The 20,953-nt window shown below is 53.4% G+C and overlaps 1 protein-coding gene across 6 annotated transcripts in view; it reads right to left on the reverse strand.

Annotated features, from left to right (window-relative positions):
* BCL11B (BCL11 transcription factor B) overlaps positions 1 to 20,953 on the reverse strand; it is a 111,394-nt gene that overhangs the window by 84,938 nt on the left and 5,503 nt on the right. For 2 of the 6 annotated variants that reach the window (XM_019984009.2, XM_019984011.2), the window contains exon 2: positions 11,632 to 11,997. The exons of 2 other annotated variants lie outside the window; for them this stretch is intronic. In XM_019984009.2, coding sequence (XP_019839568.2) covers positions 11,632 to 11,997 — 366 coding nt within the window. Of the gene's footprint in view, positions 1 to 11,631; positions 12,001 to 20,953 lie in introns of all 6 variants that reach the window. 2 more of the 6 variants (XM_019984007.2, XM_019984010.2) reach the window with 1 other exon arrangement.

The following is a 20,953-nucleotide window of genomic DNA, read 5'->3' on the forward strand; positions in this document are numbered from 1 at the left end:
AGCAGGGGGCCGCCAGGGGGCCGCCTGGGGCCGGGGGTGGGGTGGGGGGGAGGGTCTCGAAAAGAAAGACTCCGGGACAGCCAAGTGCTCCCAAGAAACCTGCATTCCAACTCCGCGCCTGGTGGGTCTCGGATACACTGCACGCCTCCACCCCCAGGGAAAAGTGGCCTGGAGGCGCGAAGGAAGCCCCCTTCCCCTAGGCCGACCCGAGAACTCGGCCGCCCCCCGCCCTCCTCGGACCCCGGGCCCCGAGGGGGGAGGGGAGCTGTCACGGGAGGAAGAAAGGAGCGCGCCTTCCCGGTGAGGCCAGACGCGGGCAGGGTCAGCTGCGCCTCCTCCGCCCGCCCCTCGCCGCCCAGCTCGGGCAGCTGGTCCATTAAGCCCCCGAATTATGCATGGGCCTGGAGCCCCCCTCGGCCCTCCCGCCCCTGGAAGACACAGGCTACGCGCGCCGCCGCGGCCCGGGACCTGGAGGGCAGGGAGGAATGGCTGCTGGTCGCACAGCCCGCGCGCCCGGGGCGCAGGCCGGAGTGGCCGCGGGAGTCGGCCAGCCCGGCTGCCGAGAGCGGGACCCAGACGCGCCTAAAGACCCTCGAGCGGAGCCTCGGCATGCCGGATCAGGAGAGGGGCAGCGGCCGCAGGGGAGGCCCCGGAGCCATCAAGAAGTTGCCAGAGTGTCCGCCCATTTCCCGTACGGGGTCGAGGTGGAGCCCTGCGCCCCCGCCGGAGCTCGGCGTTACCCGCCACGGAAAAGGCTATTGTGTGCCTGGTCTCGGCTGGGAAGAGGGACTAAGGGACCCCCACCTTGGAGGGCCCCCCGGGGGGCGGGGCCTCAAGTGCTGTCCCCGCCCCCCTCCCACGGGGGAGCGGATGATTTGCAGGTGGTGGGCGCCGTCGGGGGAGGGGAGGGAACCAGGCCCGGGGGTGGGGGAGTCACTGGAGACCCTGAGGGGCGGGGGGCGCGGCCAGAGGCGTCTTACACGTGGCAACCATCCGGACACACGGACAATTGCATTAGTGGTGGGGCAGGTGGCGCCCGGTTTAGGAGAGCGGGAAAGAGGTTCAGTCTTAAGAGTTGGGCGGAGTTAAGATGTCCATCTTCCCACCCTCCCTGCTTGAGGCCGACGACCCAGGCCCCACCAGCGACCCCGGCCCCAAAGCGCGGGGGCAGCCTCGCCCGACTAGGGGAGCCAGGCATTCCCCGCACGCAGCAGGCTGCTTTCTGCATCTGGGACCGCGGGGCCGCGGGCGGCACGACCCCGACGCCAGAGCGCGGATCTTGTTTGTGTCTTAGGCCCCGTTTGCGTGTCTTCCCCTCCTTCCCGATCTCAAGCAAAGGCCAGGTCAGGAAAATTACATACTTCTTTTTCCCCGGGGAATCAAGTCGCCTCGCCTCCTTCTGCAGGGAAAGTTTTACAAGCCAGTGATGTCAACGATGCCGGGAGAAGACCGCACTGTTTAGATTTCTTAATTGGCTGGCTTTGAACTCGGGGTAGGAGGGGGAAAGACTCCACTGGCTCCCTTGGAGAACTTGGTTTTGTGGGGTCTAGCAGCCTCAACCTTTTCAGCCAGTCTCTGGGGTGGGAGGGGGCCATCAAAGGTTTGTCCTGCTTCTCCTTTGAGGAAGGACCCTAGATGACTGTGGTGATACTAAACCCAGGACAGGCAGTCCCTGACCCCCAGCCCCACGGGAGGACCCCTAGAACCCTGCTGGTTGTGTGGGGCAGGGGCGGGGGTTGCGGGGGGGGGGGGGGGGATTGGGGGGGGGGGCGGGGTTTGTGCTAAACTCTCCAGATGCCATTCTCTGGCCCAAAAAAGCCAGAGGACCAGGTACCAAAAAAAGCAGGCGGGCTACCCGCTTCCAACGCAAGGGATGTGGGTCAGATCCCTGGTCCCTTTATTTTTTGAAATAAAGCCAGTGCTTCCTCTGCTACTTTCCTGGATCCCTCTGGTACCTGGTGTCAGGGGTGACAAGCATGTTTTCTGGACGCGGCTGGGTTAAACAGACGTACTCCCCCACACACCATCGCTTCCCAGGCACTGGGGCTGACAGGCTGCGGGTCTCTGCACATGAAGGTTCATCGTGGGTGGGCAAGGACCTGTTACACCTTTGAATCTGGACTCACCTGCCTACACCTAAGGCTGTGTCCACACTGGCAACATGAAGGCCATGGATGCTGCCCAAGGGTCAGCAGCCCTGATCAAACAGTGCCCTGACTTAGAGATCGAGCTGGCTGTCGCAGGCTGGGGGGTCCACCCGCTTTGGAAGTCACATCCAAGTAACTGCCCTCTCCTCTCCACCAGGAAGGGAGGATTCTGACTTCTCACCTTCAACCAAAGACCCTTGCACTGCTATTTTTCCACCCCAAGGAGCCTGGGGGTCCCAGTTTCCATGCTGTCTGAACAGCAACAGGCAACCCCTCTCCCAGAAGGGTCTCTCATTCACAAGGTGCCACCTCTCCTCCCCAGGCCTCCCCCTCCCACATGATCCAGCCTCCCCACAGACTCCTCCTTCCTGGGGACGGCCCCCTCCCCCAGGGGCGGAGGGAGGAGGCCTCCAGATCAAAACCAGTAGATGAAGAGTACCCTAAGGAAACCCACTTAAAAACAAAATAAAGCGAAGCCTTGAGACGTCCCTGGCGATTAAGACTCTGTGCTTCCAACGCAGCGGGTGTGGGTTAGACCCCTGGTCCACAACCAGGATCTTGTACGCTGCCACAAACAAACAAGATGAAGTCTTACATTCTCCAAAAAGGCCTCCCCCAGCCCCGAGGCCTGATCCACCGTGCCATCTGCAGCGCCTGCCTGGGCTCAATTCCAGCAAAGCTGACACTCCTGCCCGCTTAGGTCACTGGTTGCCGCTTAGCAGTGCCTGGGCCAGGGTGGGTCCAGATTTTGTGGGGCCTGAGGTTTATACAATTGGGGAAGGAGAGGTTCTCTTAACAACCACACCACCAGCCCCCATCTACAGGATGAGGGACAGTGCCCAGAAGGGGCCAGGTCACTCGAGGGACCGAGTCTAAACTTGATGCCTGTCACAGGGCAGCACCAAATCCTCCCAGAAGAATCGTCACAGCTTGGAGCAGAAAGAGACCCTATGTATCCTTTAATGTAATACTTATCATTTTCAGTCACCAATATCTTCTAAGAAAAATTACTTCCTAAGCCCACTATGTAACAAATGAGGAAAGTCCTGGAATGAACTTTCTTTATTCGATAAAATTAAACTTCTAGGCTTCTTTAAAAAAAAGGGGGGGGAAGGGAATTTAGGTGGGAAGTTGGAGTCCGCCCCTCACCCTGCATAGGCTCTTGCACCTGTTAGAAACCGCTGGTCACTCCTTTTCCACTAAGGAAGCTCAGGCCCAGAGAGGGGGAGGGTCTGCTCAAGGTCACACAGCATTCAGGGGCCTGCCTCTCCCCAGGCTTCATGCAATAAATCCACAGGGCTGTTGCTAACCCAATCCTGACCCTGGGGGTCAGCTCCTAATAAGATGGCTTTTGCACAGATGGCAGAAGGCACAAACAATCCACAGACAGGCACAGGACGGCAGTGGGGTGCACCCCACACTGCACCCCGGGTTCCCTCATCTGCATCCTTGGGAAACTGGGAGCAGAAGGGGCCCTGCCAGCCACAAAGACCCACAGGAACCCCGGGTGCCTGGGCTCCCCGGAGATGACCGGGTGAGGACCCCCGTGCCACCCTGTGAAGGTCACTTCCTGGCTGGAAGTCAGGAGCCTGGTTTCTAGACACGACCATGCCGCTGACTCACAGGACATGAGCAGGTTAGGCAGGCATCGTCCCTCGCCCTCCGACTCAGCACAGCACAGGGTGGCTGAGCAAGGCGCCTACCCTCGCTGTGACTCAGTTTCCTCATCTACAAAATGAAAGTAGGTCTGATTTACCGCCCTACTGGGGTGGAGACAGTGGATGGGAACGCGGGATGAAATATGACCACGGGCAGTACAGGCTTCACCACAGGAAAGAACACGACTGCCGGAGTTCACACCCGGGGCCCTCGCTCACTGGCTATGTGGCCCTGGGCCAGGGACTTCAGGTCTCTGTGCTCTAGCTTCCTCTTCTGCACAGTGAGGCTGCTGGGAGGGTCACATCAGTTAACATGTGTAAAGCCCTTCAAACAGTGACTGGCACGTTGTAAGCTCTAATGAGGATGTGTTAAATTAAAAACCCAAATACGAAAAACTCAGATCTTTTTGTCTCCTCGGTGAAAGAGGACTCCAAGGGCACAGGGTGACATCCAGGCTGCCTTATTTATGGAGCTGTCTTAGCCCACTCCTGAGAGATTCTGGAGCTGCTGGTTATGCATTAGTCAGCCATGAAAATTAGGGAATGGGGGGTGGGGAGCTGTCAAAAGGCTAATAAAAAACTTAAGTCAACTGCTAACTATTTACTGCCAAATAAAAACCCTAATAATAATAATAATAATTGAGGCTGAATGTTGGTTAGGTTCTCCTCTTGAGAGCCCAGTGCCTTTTTCTCTCTCTCTTCCTTTACTTTCCTTCCCCTTTTCTGCACTCCTGCTGGAAGTATGGATCCACCTATATAAATCAGATTGTAGGGTCCCTAACCTAAAAGGGGGAGGAACTGACCCTTTCACTGACCAGTATTTTGCATCTCCTTCTTAGTTCAATACAACTTCCAGCTACGACGTAGTACTACAGTCATGTTGTGGAGCTTACTGACACTCTTTGCCATGGTGTGAACAGATTACAAAGGTTACCTGCTGTCTTCCACCTCCCTGAGACCACCCATCCCCGTTTACAGGAGAGGAAACCAAGACTCCAAGAGAGGAAACAGTTTGGCTTGAGCTGCAGGGCTGGGCACCCTGGTGTGGCCAGAGCCCTGCCGACAACCAAGTACGCAAGCTCAGACATGTCTCTTAACAGGCGAGGATGGGCAAAGGCAGAGATCTTTCCAGCTCAGGCCAGAACCCCGCTCACTCCACTGGCGACTACTATTTAACAGTTACAAATGCATAGGGACCTAGCCATAGGCGTGTGTGTGTGTGTTCCTGTGTGTGTATGGGTGTGTTCTCAGTCACGTCCGACTCTTTGCAAACCCATAGACTGTAGTCCGCCAGGCTCCTCTGTCCATGGGATTCTCCAAGCAAGAATACTGGAGCAGGTTGCCATTTCCTTCTCCAAGGGAACTTCCTGACCCAGGGATCGAACCTGCGTCTCTTGCACTGCAGGCAGATTCGTAACCACTGAGCCACCTGGGAAGCCAGTATACACATACGTTGTCTAAACCACACCTTAGAACAAGCCTGACAGATAAGAAAGGTTAACTCCATCTAACAGGAAACTGAGACTTGGACAGGTGGACACTTAGCTGAAGGTCCTACAAGAAGTCACCGGCAAAATACCAGTTCTAGCCCTGATCCATCTGAATTATTGCTTTTATGTTATTGCTCTTCTGCCACCTGTCTCTCCAAACCTTTACCAGCAAGGGTGGGCAACTGTATTGAGCATGCCTGGGACTGCATCAAGGTTTCTGGGGGCCTCAGGTTTCCTGGCAGTGTTTCCAAGGGTCACACCTGAGACAGGCTTCAAAGAACACCTTGAATGGGGTCTGGAGATAGTGCCTGCCGTCAATGGCTCCACCAGCCAGGCAAATTAGAATCCCTCTCCCTAAAAGCCTCCATACTCTGTGCTATATGAAGAAGCCAGGCAGACCCAAGTCTGATTCCACTTTGCTGTGTGACCTCGGGCAAGTCCTTAACCTCTCTGAGCCCCAACTCAAAGTGGGATTAGAAACATCTATTTCAGAGTGGTAGGTTAACAGTATCTGTTTCAAGGTGAGATTTCAACCCAAGAAAAGCACCTAGCTCAGTGGGTGGCCCCTCTTACCCACCACCCACCAGCCCTGCCCAAGCTCTGAGGTCAGTCCTGCAATGCCCAGCTTATCCCAGCCAGAACCTAGGGCCATGTCCGTCAGACAGAACAGTCCACAACCCCTTGGTGCAGACAGAACTAATAATTAGCTGTCACAATTTAATAATAAAAAAATATAATCCATGCTACAACACACATGGATTTAACTAATCTTAATTTGAAGGAAAAATAACAACTCTAAATATATCAAATGCAGGGTTTTTTTTTTTAAGACAACCTGCAAGTGGGGTTTATCTCCAGTTTCCAGCACGAGCAAGTTATTTAGTTTCTCCCACTGGCCAAGCTAATATTCTTTTCTCACACTTATTTTATTTATTTTTTACAGTCTGAAACGAACGTTCTCCAAGCAGCAGTGTAAATCCCCTGGCTGAGCAGAAGCCCTTTTCTGCAATGCATTTTGTCACCGGGACCCCAAACCGAAGCCCTGGTGCGTGCCCTGCCCGCCACGTGAACGCTGCCCTCCACCCCCAGGAGCATCTCCAGTCCTTCCCTGCTGCTGATAAAGGAACCAGGTGGAGCCATCACGGCATGGACCTGCCCGCCACCTCCAGCCCAGGGGGGCCTGCCACCCGCTGTTACCTGCTGCTTGTCTCCGCATTCCTCCAGAAATCTGACACTTGGCGTTTGGGGGAAGGAGCAAAGAAAAGGCCCACCTATGGCTGACAGCTGATGGGTCATTCCTCCCTTGATAGCTTCATTTGGTTGTGGTAGGGGTGATAACGCGCAAAAATGAAATACCTGTGATCAGGGGCGATACAGTGGGAATTCTAAGGCGGAACGTGGAGGGAATGGCTGAGAGACATTCATTAAAAGTTTTAAGGACACTGACTCTGAAAGGCAAGCATCTCACACCACCAGGCGGGGTCCACGCTCTTTTCAAAGCTCTCCAGATGCTTCCATTTCTCAGGGGTCTATCTGAGCCCAGACCCTGTGCCGGGTGGGCGCTTAACACTCTCATCTCATTGAATTCTAAGCATGAAGCCAAAAAAGCAGGTGCAGACGAGGAAACTGGGATCCAGAAAAGTGAAGCGACTTGCCTGGGTGGGCTCAAAAATCCCACCCTGGGCGACTGGCACTCTCACCTTCAACCCTCCACACCGCTCCTCCCAGGCAACTTGCCCTCAAGTTGTCACCAGATGACCAGTAATGTGACCAAAGACGGGAAAGGAGGGGCCACACACCAGATGGGACACGCAACTGTCGTCCCATTGTTTCCGACGGGCAGCCTCAGAACCCAGTGGAAATTTCTCCCAGATCCCAGGGAGACCAACAGTCACCATTCTAACACTGGGAGATGATGGAGCCAGAGAGAGACAGCAGAGCATCCCTGAAGGAAGAGGGGCCCACTTGTTTTCGCAGCATGCATGCCACACACACGTCCTTTCTAAATGTCACAATTATCGTTAGGTAGATGAGGACCCTTCAGCTCAGAAGGGCACGTCACACTGCAAGTGGCCGGCAGAAAGCAGGGTGGGCCGCAGACTTGAGCTCCCCGGTGGGGATGGCAAACCCAGACACCCCTAACCCCGCTTCACGACACCCCTCCTCGGGACGCTCATCCCAGAGAAGAGCTCAGAGACTCATGCTCTTGGCAAAGCCTGGACCTTGCTCACCTCCCCTCCCAGGGTTCACTGCTCCTGCTGCCCTCGATGGATGGGTCCCCGAGTTCCATCAGAACCCTCCTCAGAGGCAGGGATGACGTGGTGGGAAGGGATCTTAAGAAACAGGAAGAACTCCTATACAGGTAGATGTGTATCAGATGCCTGCCCCTGGGTCAGATCTCCAGCCAAAGCCCCTACCTCTGGCCAGCACCAGCCCTCCATCTGCAGGGGGACCTTGGACAGAAGCTCGAGGGACCTTCTCCAGCCCCGGCACACTGTCAAAAAGCAGCACCCCAGAACTCGACCGTACACATCAAGGCGGGGCAGCTCACACCCTGCTCCCACCACGCACCTGCCCCATGGGGGCTCTTTCCAGTGGGGATGTCCAGGGTGGCGGAAGGGCAGGAGGTTCTAGTTGAACGAATAAAGGAATGCAATAGGACGGGGTCCCCAACCTCCAGGATCTAACACCTGATGAGCTGAGGTGGAGCTGATGTAACAATAACAGCAGCAAAGTGCACAAGATATGCAATGTGCTTGAATCATCCCCAAACCATCCCCCCCACCCTGGTCAGCGGAAAAACTGTCTTCCACGAAATCAGTCCCTGGGGCCAGAAAGGTTGGGGACCGCAGCCCTAGGAAACAAGGCTTCAGAAACATCCTCTCTCCACTCTCCTACCCCTCTATCATTAAAAAAAAAAAAAAAAAGTAGTTAACTAATCTCTTTATACCCATCTCCAGAATACCATCCCAAGGAACGAGTGCCACTCTGGGGTAATGCCTCACAGAATTCCAGCTCAGTTCTCACCCTGGGGATGTCCTTAATAGTGGAAGTGCACGCGTGGCTCAGTCACTTCATGTCCAACTCTTTGCAACCCTATGGACCACAGCCCGCCAAGCTCCTCTGTCCATGGGATTCTCCAGGCAAGAATACTGGAGTGGGCTGCCATGCCCCCTCCTACAAGGGATCTTTCCAATCCAGGGATCGAACCCATGTTTCCTGCATTGCCTATATTGGCAGGCGGATTCTTAACTACTGAACCACTGGGGAAGCCCCTAACAGTGGAAGGGACCCCCCACATATTTACAGATCAGCCCTGCCCAGCCCATCTCTGGAGCCCAGCCTCTAGAAGCACTTGGTAGGAAGAGAGTTGGGACGTGCCTGTATGGACCACGCTCAGACTGTGGGCTCCAGGAAAAGCAGGACCCTCACGGCCACATGGGTGCCCCGCCTCAGACCACCAAGCCAGAGGCCAAGTCCTAGGAATCAGCACCACCCACACCAGCTACCACAGGGGTGCATGGACAGGCTGGAGCATCCCCTCCCAGCCACGGCCAGGAAGCAGGGACAGGAAAGGCCTGGGTAAGGCCAGCAGTGCCCGGGGCTGGGGCAACAGCTGTGTAGATTTCCGGAAGCCCGGGCAGAGAAGCGCCTGGAATTCCTAGTCCCCCTCTTAAAATATAAAGACTCAATTATCTTTGAGCAGCTTGCTTTACACATGAATTGACACATTTATTTTACAATAAATAACTAAAAGTTATCTGTGTTTCCTTTACTGTTAATCTACACAGAGAAATAATAAACAGGGCTTGTCTACAAAAATGCAACCACCGCAGTCCTCAGAATTCAATTAAAGCTAAAATAATTAATGCTCCCACCATATTAAATGACTTTAAACATTTAGCTACTGAAGTTTTTATTCTTTAATCTTTCCTTTTTATTAAATTTTTTTTAAAAAGAGAAGAAGAAGGAAAAACTTGGTGTCAAAGTAGGGAGGGGAAAAGGCAAAAAAGGAGCCTGGGAAGGAAAAATCATGACGGGCTGTTAAAACGGAATGGTCGTCTTTAGCTGACACAGCATGGAGACTGTCTCGTGCCTTTGATTAAAATAACATTTTAAATGCTTTGAACAAACATATCTCCTTAGACTTCTAAGGGATTATTTTACATATTTTTTCGAGGATGAAGAAATCCATTCGTCCTGTTGCTGAACAGAAAAGGCCAAGAATATCTTTCGTCACACACAGAATAAAAATACTGTAGGCCGCTGCAGTATTACAACCCCGAAAAAGGGAGGGGTGCAGAGGGCGGCGGGGGGGTGTGGGGGTTGAGGACAAAGCCGCCTTGGAGATTAACTTTGCCTTTTATGAAATCATATTTAGTCGCTTTCTTAAACAAACCTACCCACAATGATCTGCAGCCTCTCATTGGAAAATACCTTCCCTGTGAAATGAGGATTTGGATGGGCCCTGGCGAAAGCAGAAAGCCTTCCCATTGAACCATGAATGGGGCCCCTCTCGCAGGCAGAAGCCACTCCCGAAAGGTCTGTGTGCCCTGATGCCAGGTGTCTGTGCCACCGGTGAAAACTGTCTCTCAGCGTCGGACAAAGAAAAGAAAGACAGACACAGGGGCCCAACACCTTCCTCCGCGTCAGGGCTCCGGCCCTAAGGAAGGCGGGACCACTCAGACCTGCTCTGCGCTCTGAGAAACCGGGGCTGACGGGACTTTGGCCTGAACACGTCGGACACTTTTCTCAACGCCCTGGGCAAGTTAAGAGTGTGGGAGATTTCACGCTAGGACGCCCGCCAGAAGGCCAGCCCCACAGGCCAGTCTGGTTGCACAGGGTCTCCCCAGGGCCCAGCCCATGCTTGCAGGACTCGGCACTCCACTGCAGGCCAGAGACAGAGTTCATTAACCCCATTGTACAGATGGGCAAAGGGAGGCTCAGGGTCACAGAGCTGCCCAGTGGCTGCCCTAGAGCAGCTGGGCTTGCTGCGTCACCAGACTGACTGCCTCCTGGGTGATGGCAGGGTGGGGGTGGGGGTCTCCTGGCCACGCTCATATGTCCCACCCATGGGAGCAGAGTGTCCTGGTTCCACCAAGTTGGGTGAACCCCACCCCAAGTAGCACCCAAAGCCTCAGTCCGCCCAGCATCTCCGCTGGTTTCCATGACCCAGACGCAGTGGAGATGGATACAATCTTCTCGGCCAGCCACCTGCTTGCGGGTGCGGTGCCAGAAAGTACCCCCAGGAGAAAAGCCCCACTGGCAAAGCATTTATGGAGCTCCTGCTCTTTGAACCTACCCACCCGGCCCGCCAGGACTGTCCCTCCTGGTGACACCAGGAGAAACTGAGGCTCAGACCCCGAAGGAGCTCGTCCGAAGTCTCCTGGCAGGATCTGAGCCCTGCACGCGCTCCGAGAGCGTCCCGCCGCTTCTAGGAAACCCAGGCCAAGTTGGGCCCTGAGCTCAGGAGGACAGACCGGAAGCCACCACTCTGTGCTGCATGGAGCACAGGCTCCCTGGAGGAGGCCCTGGCGTGCCGTGGCCTTGACCCGAACAGAACTTGAGGCCAACTCCCCAGGCCTGCCCGAGGACACCAGCCCCTGCACCTGTTCTTCAGGTGATCAAAGCCAGCCATCCAGGTGGCCCACCAGGTAGGCGTGCCAGAGGCAATGGCCAACCTCCCCCAAGGAGCACCGGCTCCAGCCAGGCTCCCACGAGCCCCTCCCTGGGCCCACAGCTAGCACCAGGCAACATCAGAAGGGGCCTCTTTAGACAGATGGGAAACCGAGGCCAGAGAGTGGATGAGAAAAATGAGGGCCCCCAGCAGGCCCTGCCCCCACGCAACATCTCATCAAGCCTCACAACAACCCTCAACAGATAGGTCTCATTCACTCCATTTCACAGACTGGGAAATTGACTTTGTCCAAGATGTGAAGAAGAGATTCCAACGCGAGACGGTCGGGCTCCAAAGCCAGAGACTAAGCCAAGAACACCAGCAAAGTCAGGGCCAGCAAGCCTTCCCAAGGTCCGTCCTGCCCTCCCGGCCAGCTGTGAATAAGGCCCCCACCACGGAGTCCGTTGCCAAAAGCAAAGCAACCCTCAGCCCGCTGGGCCTCTCCGAGCCCCAGGCCTCTCTCCCGCTGAGGGTCACCCGGATGGCAGCCCCTCGGCAAGGGCAAGCCCATCCTGATAGCCCCGTGGGCCCTCCCAGCACCGCCACCCTCAGACAGAGGGTGAGCCCCTCCCCCGGCACAGCGAGGGGCGAGGGCGGGCCTGGGACCCGAGGGGTTGGGGTGGCTTCTACAGCGGCCGGGCGAGGGCAACGTTCCATACCTGCGAGGTTCTCCTGCTTGGGGCAGACGCCTTTCGTGGGTGACAGCAGGTGGTCATCCTCATCGGGGGTCACCTGGATCCCGATCTCCACCGGCTCGGACACTTTCCTGAGCTCAGAGCGTGAGGAGGGCGGAGGGCTGCCCTTGTCCAGGCCTTTGTCATAGCAGGCCCCCAGGCTGCCGCCACACTGCTTCTTCTTGTGCTCTATAAAAACCAGGATGTCTCCCAGGGGGAAGTTCATCTGACACTGTCCACAGGTGAGCAGGTCAGGGTCGGGGCCACCCACCATCAGCCCCAGGCTGCCGGGCTCCTCTATCTCCAGACCCTCGTCTTCCTCGAGGATGGCGGCCTCCACATGCTCAGGCTCTGCTGGAGAGAGAAAGCACAAGGGGAGGGGCAGAGAAGACAAGATGGGCTTAAGGAGTCACAAGACCCATCGTTCATTCCAACCCTTCCCCACCAAGAGGCAGGCCCCTCCGCTGCGGGATGCGAAGGGTTCACCACGTTCCCCACCCAAGACTCCTGGAGGTAAGGGGTTCGCCATCCTGCGTGCCACAGATGGGCAAACTGAGGCTCTGGGCACAGCCCTTGCAGCTCCCAGAGGTTGCCCCTTAAGCGGTACGGATCTTACGGCTTTCTAGTTTATTTCCTGCCAATTTCCCCTCAGTTCAGCATAGGGACACGCGCATGACCGCCTGCACATCCGCACAATCCTGGTTCCACCGGGGGCTGGACCATCCCCAGCCTGGTGGCAGCATGATGGAGAGGCATCTCGAAAACTCTGCAACATCTCAGAACCACCTGGGAGCTTTGAAAACCCCCAGGCACCCAGGCAGTACCCCAGACCAATGACACTGGGAGTCAAGCTTCAGGCTGTCTTTTTTTTTTTTTTTTAAAAAGGCTCTCAGGTGATTCCAATGGGCAGCCAAGGCTTAGAACAGTGAGCCAGAGCTGTTTCTCCCTGCTCTGGCGGGAGTCGCACACCCCTCTTCCCTCCCACCTTTCATTCAGGTCCTCCCCATTCATGAGCGCCCCTGCTCGCATTCCTCTACCTGAGACCTGGCTGCACACCAGACAGGAAAACAGAAACCCAGACGGGCGTCCCGGGGCTGGTCTTTCCGAGAGAAAGAAAGGACCGGGGCTCAGAAAGCAACAAGTGAGCATTGGTTCAGAAAGAAATATCGAAGGGGAAAAAAAAAAAAAAAAGCAGGGAAAAGACGCGGCTAGCCGGCTGAACGAGGCAGCCGGCTCCCCTGCCAAACACTCTGCTCCTGGTCAGACTTCCATCGCTTTGTAGATTTTGCCGACACTCACCAACTCCCTACTGTCTTTTTTTGTTGGTCGGTTTTTATTTCACTCCCAGTAAAAAGAAAAGAAAAGAAAGCTCTTCAGACTCCAAAAGCATTTCTTGGCAGATGACAAACCACACTTGCAATGGGCTGAACGTTTTCATATTTCTTTAGCAGCCAATCTACCTACCTCCTTTCATTTTTGTTTTGTAGGGGGCAAGGGACCCAAATATTTTGAAGCTAATAAACACCTCAAAAAGCAGCAACCCCCTCAGGAAAACCTGGGAGACGCAGCCAACCAACAGGTCATAAATAAGGCAACTGGACAGCAAGGTTGCATCCACGCTCAGGGTCTGAACAAACTCGAGGTGGGATTTGTCAAGAGCAAATGTCAATGGCCGTGTAGACAGCACCAGTGGGGGGGGTCTTCCGAGAAGCCAGGGGGCAGCCAGGGGTCTGAAACCCGAGGAGGCAGGTACGTTTTAAGTTGTGTGGCATTTAAGAAAGGATGATGAAAACCACAGAAGAACAGAGGGAAGAAACAGAGTGGAGGAAAACACATTCCGTGGCAGTGAAGTTATTGACGGGCCAGAGCCAAAGAACAGATAATTTAAGGAAAAAATCCTGTGGCATCTTCCATCCTACATTATAAATCACGGCTCTGTGTGTTCTGAGCACAAGCTTCTTCAAGGCCTGTGAGAGTCTGTGTGGAAGACCCAGCAGACGGCACAGGACACGGAACACACATGAACCATGCATGCACGGGTAGGCGCCCAGGTGTTGCGGAGAAGGGAGGTGACAATCTGAGATCCCACCCGTGCTTCTAGAAAAGCAAACAGAGCCCTCGATGAATTACATGTAGAAATGCACTGGCAATGTGGCTGCCCAAAAACACCCCACAGACGAAGAAATCCAAAATCTCTTGTCTGCATACCTCTAACAAAAAAAAAAAAAAAAGGAGCCTAGAAGGTCAGAGAAAACTGTGCACAAAGGCGGCCCCAGAAACCATTAATTATACTTTAAAAAGAAACCAGAGTTTACTTAAAAGGGAGTTGGAAGACAATGCTACATAATTAATTTACAAATTTATTTTATGAAAAGATGCTTTGCTATGGTTAAAATGTAATCACAACCCTCACGCCGAACAGTGTTTCTAGGGGTACCCGGTTCCCCGCACACGATTTGTCAGAATGTTAAAGGTAATTATTCGGTGCCTCTTTTCCCTTTAATGATCTAACATTGAGCAATACTGTTTATATTGAAAAGCTCGCACCTTTAATTACCAATTACATATACATAATTTCAGAGCCAAAGGAGAAAGGCTGTGAAAACAGTTCTTTAGAAATATAAGGACGTATTGTGCACCATTGCTAGAGAAGGAACTCTTAATAAATGGGAGGAGGATGTCAAAATATTGTTTTGTTAAAAAAAAGAGAGAGAGAGAGAAAGAAAGAGAGGCACAAAGGAAATGAGCTGAAAAAGCAAAAAAAAAGGACAAAATGAAATTGAGAATTCAAATCAAACAGGGGTGAGTTCTGTGGTAGGAAGAGTGGAGGTACCTGGCCCTCCTGAGCGGACCTGGCACTCGGCAGCATCTGTTAGGGCATTTGATAAAAAATAAAAGACAATAGTTCATCCATCCGAACCGCAACCTGATCATCCTTTCTGTGGACAGGGAGATGTTTTCTGTCGTCTAATTTCATCTTGGCTTCCCCGTTTTGGTTTTGCTTTTCATTAAACTTTTTCAGCCGAGTCCATCAGTCCGTTCTCCCCAGTGGGAATTTTGAGAAGAAGCCTGAATAGTTCCTCTCTGCTGGGGGATTTTAAACTACATAATCTCAAACTTCTTTTCTCTTGCAAAAGAAACAGGCTAATTTAAAAATGAGCAAAGTTCACGCAGGCCTGTTCATAGGTATTCATCCTTCTCCTCTCCATCTTTTGCTAAGGGACTCTGTACCAGCACTTTTTCATTTTCCTCCTTTTTTTTGTTTTGTTTTGTTTTGGTAACATCTGGTATTCCTTCCTTTATTTGGCAGTCTCTGCCTTTTCACTTTCCTCCTGCTGCAAGCCTCGTGAGCCCCAGTAATTGAGTTCGAAAGTATCCGAAGCCGTTGACTGGGCTGCAGGTCTGAGTTCTGCCTCCAGGCCTCTTGCAGCCAGCCAGCCTGGGCAGCCAGGCTCCGCTGGAGTCCTATCCCTAAGACTGCTCTGAACTCAGGTCCCTAGACCCAGGGTCCAGCCCTCCGCCTCCTCCAAAGGGACCCAGGAGGAAAAGAAACAAAAACATCTCCCTCCCCTCCCACGTGCGGTGCTGAAAGTAAAACTCCTGGAGATGACAGGGGGTGTTCACCCAACTTCAAGGATTGGGGTTTCCTCTGCCCACCCCACCCCACCCCACCCCCTCGGGGCGTGGAGCCCTGGGCTCTGGCTGCTGTGGGAGGCACTTCCCAGGAAGGCAGCAACGTCACCCCAAACCCCCAAACTGTCAAGCTTTTAGGTCAGAGCGGGTGGACCAAGACAGTTTGCTGAATCTCATGCTTGAGGCCTTCGGAGACACCCCCAAAGGCGGGCTGTGGTTTCATTTCCGCTGGCAGGCGGATACCGAGCTGGGCGTAGGGGTGCATGTGTGTGCGTGTGTGCCTGTGTCCCTTCTTAGAAGCCGATCGCTCACAGAAGAAATAAAAGGAGAAAGAACCACTTGCCCAGGCTCAGAGAAGGGCACAGCGAGATGGGGCCTGCCCCCCCAAACCCTCCTTCCTCAGTCCTGTGGGCGCGGGTGGAGACCCACTATCCCGCACAGGCTCAGAGGACCGGGCCCCTGCCTGACAGGCAGAGTCGCCCAAACTGCCACCCAGAGACGAGAAAGCACCAGGAAAGAGAAAAGTCACACATACACAAAACAGCCTTTCAAACTCCCAGACCCTACCAACCAGCCCCTCTGGCTGCCTCGTCCCACAGACTCCAGCCTTTTAAAAATAAAAATAAAAAAAGAAGGCAAAGATGAGGTCCTTTCCTCGGAGAGGATTTCCGCTTTCACGCAAAGCTCCCCCAAGAGTCAGCAGCTCTGGAAAACCCTGCTGCCCTCACTGTCATGAGCCGAATAAAGTCGACGGATCGCTGAGACATTTGACTCAACAGGAGGAAAGATGACTGAGTGCAGCTGATGACTTGTCCCAGCAGCAGGTACCTGGCTGATGGGTTCTGAAACGTGACATCCTGAAGCACATGGACAAACATATATTTACACACACACACAGTTACACATTTGTTGTCATTTTCTTTTACAACAAAACCACATTTCATTTACAAGGCGAGGCCTCCTCCCAGCTCATCAATACACTTAGAAGCAGTGAAATCAGGGTTCACAGATACTAATGGACATTCCTGTTAAGTGGACGGGGAAACACTTGACCCTCGGACCAGTTCCCCCATGCCTTGGGCTGGCCGGGAAGGAATTTGGGCAGAAGACAGAAATGGAAAGACATCATTAACACCAACCAGGCCAAGCAGCCCACAGGCCCCCCCCAGCAGCTGCAGAGGCTTAGCGGGCCTTACCTGGCCAGGGACCCCCACCCCCCTCACACGCTGGGCTCCAAGGGCCCTGCCCGCCCTGGGTCTCCTCTAACAATTGCCCCTGCAGCTGCCCTTCGGGGAATTCCAACCAAGCGGCCGGCCTCCTGCTGTCCCCAGAGCCCAGAGCATGTGCCCTGCCGCACACACAGCACACAGGCCTGCGTTCCCTTAACCCTGCGTTGATTCAAATCCAAATCTCTGTCCTTAATGGCTAAGCCACAGACCAGGAGAAACCCATGGAGAATCACTGTTTCGGTGATGGGGGTGGGGTGGGTAGGGGAAGGAGGTGGGGGGAGGGGTGCCAGGCTCTCAAAATCCTTTGCCACCGACGTCACCGCCGCCATCCTATTTGTACGCATGTTTACAAGAGACGAGCATCCACGCGCCGGAGCGCCGCATCCGAAGGGAGGACACGTTACACCTGCTTCCTACGAAGACAGCCTCTGCCAGCCAGCTCCAAACCAACAATCTGCGAAAGGATTTGTCACTCTCCTCCGCGTGAACGTCCAAGGAGGGGCCGAAACCCCTAAACGCCACCAAAATGCACCCCTCGACGGAGCACACTTTCTGAACCGCCATCAACGTTTAATTTATTGGATCCAAGAGAAAATGACAGTCGTTGCAGGCGGGGGTCGGGGGTGGGTGGGGGGGCAGTGGAGACGGGAGAGAGAAGGAATCAATTCCTGGCAGAGAAAATAATCTATGACTAGAGGACGCCTAAAGGCTCGACAAGAGGTTTACGAAGTTCTCCGCTCGGAGGGAATCACGCGGGGCCGGCAGAGGAGTCGGAGAGGAGCCTCAGCCGAGCCAGGCACGTGTTTCCAATGTCCTCAAGGGGCCACCAACGCAGCCCTGTCTGGCCTCCAGAAAAGGCCTGGGGCTGCTGCTGGACCCGGGGAGGGGGCAGCCAGGCTGGTCCCAGCAGGTCCCACAGGTCTGGGCTCTCTCTTCCTGGACCACCTGTCCTCCTGGGAGGAGCAGGACGAAGATTCCAGCCTGCCCCAGGTGTCACATCGCTGGGGGCCCAGGCCCCGCGCCACATTCACACTGGAGGGAAGGGCACAGGCCGGGGCCCGCCACCAACCCCACCAGGTCCTGCCTGCTCCGTGCCAAAAGCAGCACCCGCCTCAAAGTGAAATCTTCCATATTTCTGACATCTGGACAGAAAGAAGGAGGCCGGGGCACAACCTTATCTGTAATGTGGATTTCCCTGTCCGTGAAGATGACCTGGAGTCTGGCTGACCGGGCCTGTCGCTGCAAGACCCAGGCTTGACCTGCATTTCAGGAAAGTGGGGACTCCTGATCCGAGGAGATGTTTGGGACGCAGGAAGAACCCAGTCAGCACTCTTCAAGAAGTGGGGGGGGGAGCGTTCTGAGGGTAAGAGGAACACCCCCCACCACATACACACACTGTCCTCTATGCCCCCAGCCTGGTTTCAGGATACTTAAGCATGTTAAAATCGGCTCCCTGAAAACTCCCCTAACTTGCTCGACAGACTTAGTCCAAACTCCCCACCTCCCCCAGTGTGCCCGCCTCTCCAGATCCCCCGAAACTGAGCTCCAGAGGCCGGGTCTCACATCCAAAAGCAGGAAAAAGATGCCACAAACAAGGGAAGCACCGCTCAGGTGTATTCACAGAGCCCATCCACTCCTCCAAGATGACTGAGAAAAAAGGCAAGCCCACGATGCCAGAGCATGGAGTGACCTATGTTTTGAGAAATCAGATAGTTCTTTAAAGAAAAGTGCTTTGCTATAGAAATCCTTCTAAACACATTCAGAAGAGTCAATAAACCTGCAAACACCTTAAATTTTCAGACACGACAGAGCTCATAATAAAACATAGAAAAGCACTCTTCGAGGCCCAATGAAGAGATTTGTTTTATTTAATGCTGCGCCTTTTCAAAGGCGTTAAACAGAAGAGAAGGACCGTCCACACAGGATGCTGAACTGAGAGCCTTTAACTGGAGGCGAGGCTCTGAGGCTCACAGCAGAACAGCAAGAGTGGAAGCTGCTTCCAACATCTCGTTTCCAAGGTAGAAATTTAAACCTGATTCCCCCCGCTTTTTAATTCTCAGCAGTGCATCCATTTCTGAGGCGCACACTCATCACAATAACGCTGGCACTCAACTTTCCTGAGTCATTTTTGCTTGCTGTTTTAGTATAGAACTCGTTAGAACATTCTCAACTGTATTTGCATTTCAGCAGTTCAGTCGAAGGGGGTCATAAAAAAGTTGTGTAAAACAGAGGATTTTTTTTTTACTTTGAAGTTACCTAATTCGGTGTGGTCTGGGATTTCATTATCGTAGCAGAGCTCGGGCTGGCTAATTCAACACCCAAGCAGATTATCAGCTGCCTCAGAAAAAAAGAAATAAAGAATGAATTTCTTGAATTTCAGCAACTACACAAAAGACTTGCATATGTCAAAATGCCGGACGCGAGTCCCCGTGAATGTAGCACCATTAATCAAACCGAGATCTGCTGTCCCTTTTGCCAGTAAAAAAACGGTGCTTCTCCCCTGGCTCCCCTCACTGGCTCGTGCGGAAGACGCTCCAAGTGTGCCCCTCTGCTTTCGCGTCTCCAAATAGCCTGCTCTCGGCACTTTTTATACATGCCTGGGGAAAACCACTGCTCAAGGGAGCCGGTCAGCAAATGGCTTTTCTTGGGGAGGGGACCACAGCTCGGGTAGATCTCACTGACGTTTGGCTGTCCCGGAAGGAAGGGTTGTGGGATGAGGAACAGGGGCTGGAGGACAGAACACTCAAGCCCCCAGGCCCCATCGTGGGATTAAACAGAGAGCTGGAAAGTGACAAAGCCACACTCACAGCAGCCGGGTGACACAGACATCCACCCCTGATGTTCTGCCGTGCCCTCTCCCTTAAAAAAAAAAAAAAAGCCAGTAGGCCCAAAGCTAACACTACCTTCAGAGAAGGATGCGTGGCCAGCATCAACAACTTGGCTGTGGCCACAGTCCCCAAAGAGCATTTATTTTCCCTCGTCCTCCCAAATGTGACAACAGCATCAAACCCAGTCCAAAGTGCTTGGAGAGTTTTAGCTAAAGGTAGGCCTAACCAGACAGCCAGAGGGTCCTTCCTTAAGCCATAGGAGATGCAGGAGATGGTCCCCAAAGGTCAGGAACCCCATACTGACCCTCCTCCTCGTATAATTATTTTCTTCACACGCTGTCGAACCTGTAGTCTGTATTTAGTTACAGCTTGTGAAACTCCCCCAAGTTCCAAGGCAAAGGATTGGGGATTTTTGAAATGACTTTCTTTTTTTTAACGGTTTTCTGCAGGCCAGAGGCCACGGCCCCAGCCCAAGGGTTCAAGACAACAGTGGTGCTTTATCTCTGAGTTGTCAAATGAGCTCACTGCCGCATTGTGCTTACAACAGGCTTGATTCAAACATTAAATGAAGTAGAGAAATCATCAGATAAATTGCTGGCCCTCTGTACTGCAGAGTGAAGGCTCTTTCCCCGGCTGATGACAGCGCTAGGCTTTTGTCTGACCTAATTTATTTCTCTTTCAGGTTAGAATAAAGCACTCCTTTCCTGTCTCCACGTAACCTCTTTTGCCCATGGACCGAACTCAATACAGGAGACTCAGGGTTAACTGTGCTGTCTGCAGATTTCTTGAACTTGGAGAAGAAGACATTATAGATCCAGAAATCCTGTGATCAAAAGCACCCATATTCCCTAGCACAAAATTACACGGTTAGGGGAGAAATCGTCTCATTAAAGGCCGTCCATTAAGGGCACCGTTCAGGGTGAAAAGCATTAGCAAAGCTGGGTCTCGCAAGCACATACTCCTCTCAAACAAAGTTTTACATGTTATTTGAGTTGGCATTTTATCTCTTTGGGGACTGATGCTTTTTCCCTTAGTACAGTGGGAACATTACCTAATAAATGGAATTGAGAATCCGAGTGTTATAAAATCTGAGCTGAAAGGATTTCCATTCATCAAGCTGTTTTAGACACATGACTCCCCAAGGCAGCGGCAGATCCCGGGGTCTGTGACATACAACACAGGAACGGACAAAACAAGCTTCACGTTTCCCAGACACTCCCCCACAGCCCATCCCATGTGCCTCGACGACCTAATGGAATTCATAAAGTCAAGACCACAGAGGAACCAGAGGAAACACACCCGTTCAAAACTAAGCATTGCAATTGTTTTCCAAAAAAAAAAATTAAAAAGAAAATTGTCCCCCCATCTGCCTAGCGAAGGCTTGTAAATCAATGCCGATAGCTTGAAAATAGATTTCTCAAACTTATATTCTCATTTTGTCCTGCTCGACTCTCTGCAGGAAAATCAATATTACAACTTCACACTTAAGACATTTTGCAGCAAGTAAACGGCTCTCGCGGCTGATGGAAGCCCGGTCCGGCCCCTCACGGCGCCGGCTCCGCGCATGACACGGGCACCGAGCTCCCCCTAGCTGCCAAGTGGCGCCAGGCGTCGCTG

The sequence above is a fragment of the Bos indicus genome, chromosome 21, assembly GCF_029378745.1.
Source record: "Bos indicus isolate NIAB-ARS_2022 breed Sahiwal x Tharparkar chromosome 21, NIAB-ARS_B.indTharparkar_mat_pri_1.0, whole genome shotgun sequence".
In the NCBI taxonomy this organism is placed as follows: domain Eukaryota; kingdom Metazoa; phylum Chordata; class Mammalia; order Artiodactyla; family Bovidae; genus Bos; species Bos indicus.